General features: G+C 46.0%; 1 protein-coding gene across 1 annotated transcript; it reads left to right on the forward strand.

The window, feature by feature from the left end:
* Nucleotides 1–110: 110 nt before the first annotated feature.
* SETTUDRAFT_160980 (uncharacterized protein) lies at nucleotides 111–663 on the forward strand (the record flags this gene model as incomplete). The annotated part of the gene is made up of 3 exons (XM_008026438.1): nucleotides 111–194; nucleotides 313–454; nucleotides 506–663. 3 exons carry the CDS (start codon nucleotides 111–113, stop codon nucleotides 661–663), a joined length of 384 nt encoding a protein of 127 aa, XP_008024629.1.
* Nucleotides 664–1,441: the final 778 nt, after the last annotated feature.

Consider the following 1,441-nt stretch of genomic DNA (forward strand, 5'->3'; position numbering starts at 1 on the left):
TATGGTGCCAAGCCAATATACTGCGTGCGTCAGTCATAGCTTGAGTCGCGCAACGCCAGGGAATGCGGGGTCCGAGCGACCCCAAAGCAAAAGCAATTTCCTGGGTAGCTATGCCGCGACTGCTAGACAGAGCGTTAGCAGAAGAAGCTCGCGTTGCAGCTGGGTTTTCAGATCCTGAATGGAGACGTTTTATCGTAAGGCCGGACATCACTCTCTGCTCTACAAAGGCTTGACTAACCATCGCGCACATTGCAGGACATCACAAAGGATATTGCTCGTGAGCTTCGAGAGACGAACCCTGCACTCACCTAGCGGCAGGTGCTATTCAATGAGAAGCGTCGCATTACCGAGAGTATCAATGCCCGGCTGATAGAGGAAGGCATCCCCATGATTGAGATTGAGCTTGTTGGATGGCGCATGAGCAGAGTGATCGGCAACCTGAGGCATGCTGAGGGTAATTGCATGTCCACACCCTTCTAGATGCAAAGTTGCTAACTGGACGCAGCCAGGTCCAATAAATCGTTGGCTACGCCACCTGAAACTGATGTGGCCACCAACGGCACTGACACCGATGTTGGTACTACCGCGACTATGGCTACCGCAACTCCTGCGTCTTCGTCAGCGACAGGGACTCGTACATTTAATCCTATTCGTGATATCTAAGTGTTGGGAGATTAAGGGTGAATATATATGTATAATAAAGCTCTGTAGCATGTTCACTTCTCATCCACTTTTACACTCTCAAACCCTACATCATGGATGACTGATCTGTCCTCTTCCTTTGGAATGCAGACTCACCAGAAGCAAAGTTCTATAGTGAGTATCAACAACTACCAAACGTCCATCTTTGTAAAGTTGCTAAGTCTTCTCTGCAGGTCCTGAACATCCCCAACCAAGACTCAGAATAAGCAGCCAAATTTTGCTCCATGTTCATTACGTCTGTCTTCCAGAAACCTGGTCAAAAGCTATCGAAATCCTCAGAAAGATTGATCGATACTTCACACTGGAACGGACATACGATTACACTCCCGAGGACGTTTACGTAACGTTGATCAAACTCTAGAAAGAACTTAGTTTTAACCAAACTAAATGGGATCAGAAGTATATCATTCGGGAAGAAATGAATGTACTACGAGAGGATGAGGCTTATTAGCTTATTGCGGATGACATAGTTAAGAATGCAATTATGGATGGCAAGAATCTTGGATAATGCTGGAAATATCAGGCTAAGTCGAATGTTACCTTGGACATTTCTTGCCACCGATGTAGCTATGTTTTACTAAATTTCTTATCTTGAAACCACAAAGACCTTGTTTCTTTTCAAAAGTGCAACGCTAGCTATGGTGATTGAAGCAAGAGGGTGTGCAGCGTTCCAAGAATAGTGGCTTGGTGGGCTCACTAGACTGCGCAAACCTTGCTAGTACGATGGATACTTGCATCC

This window comes from Exserohilum turcica, assembly GCF_000359705.1.
Source record: "Exserohilum turcica Et28A unplaced genomic scaffold SETTUscaffold_18, whole genome shotgun sequence".
NCBI lineage: Eukaryota > Fungi > Ascomycota > Dothideomycetes > Pleosporales > Pleosporaceae > Exserohilum > Exserohilum turcicum.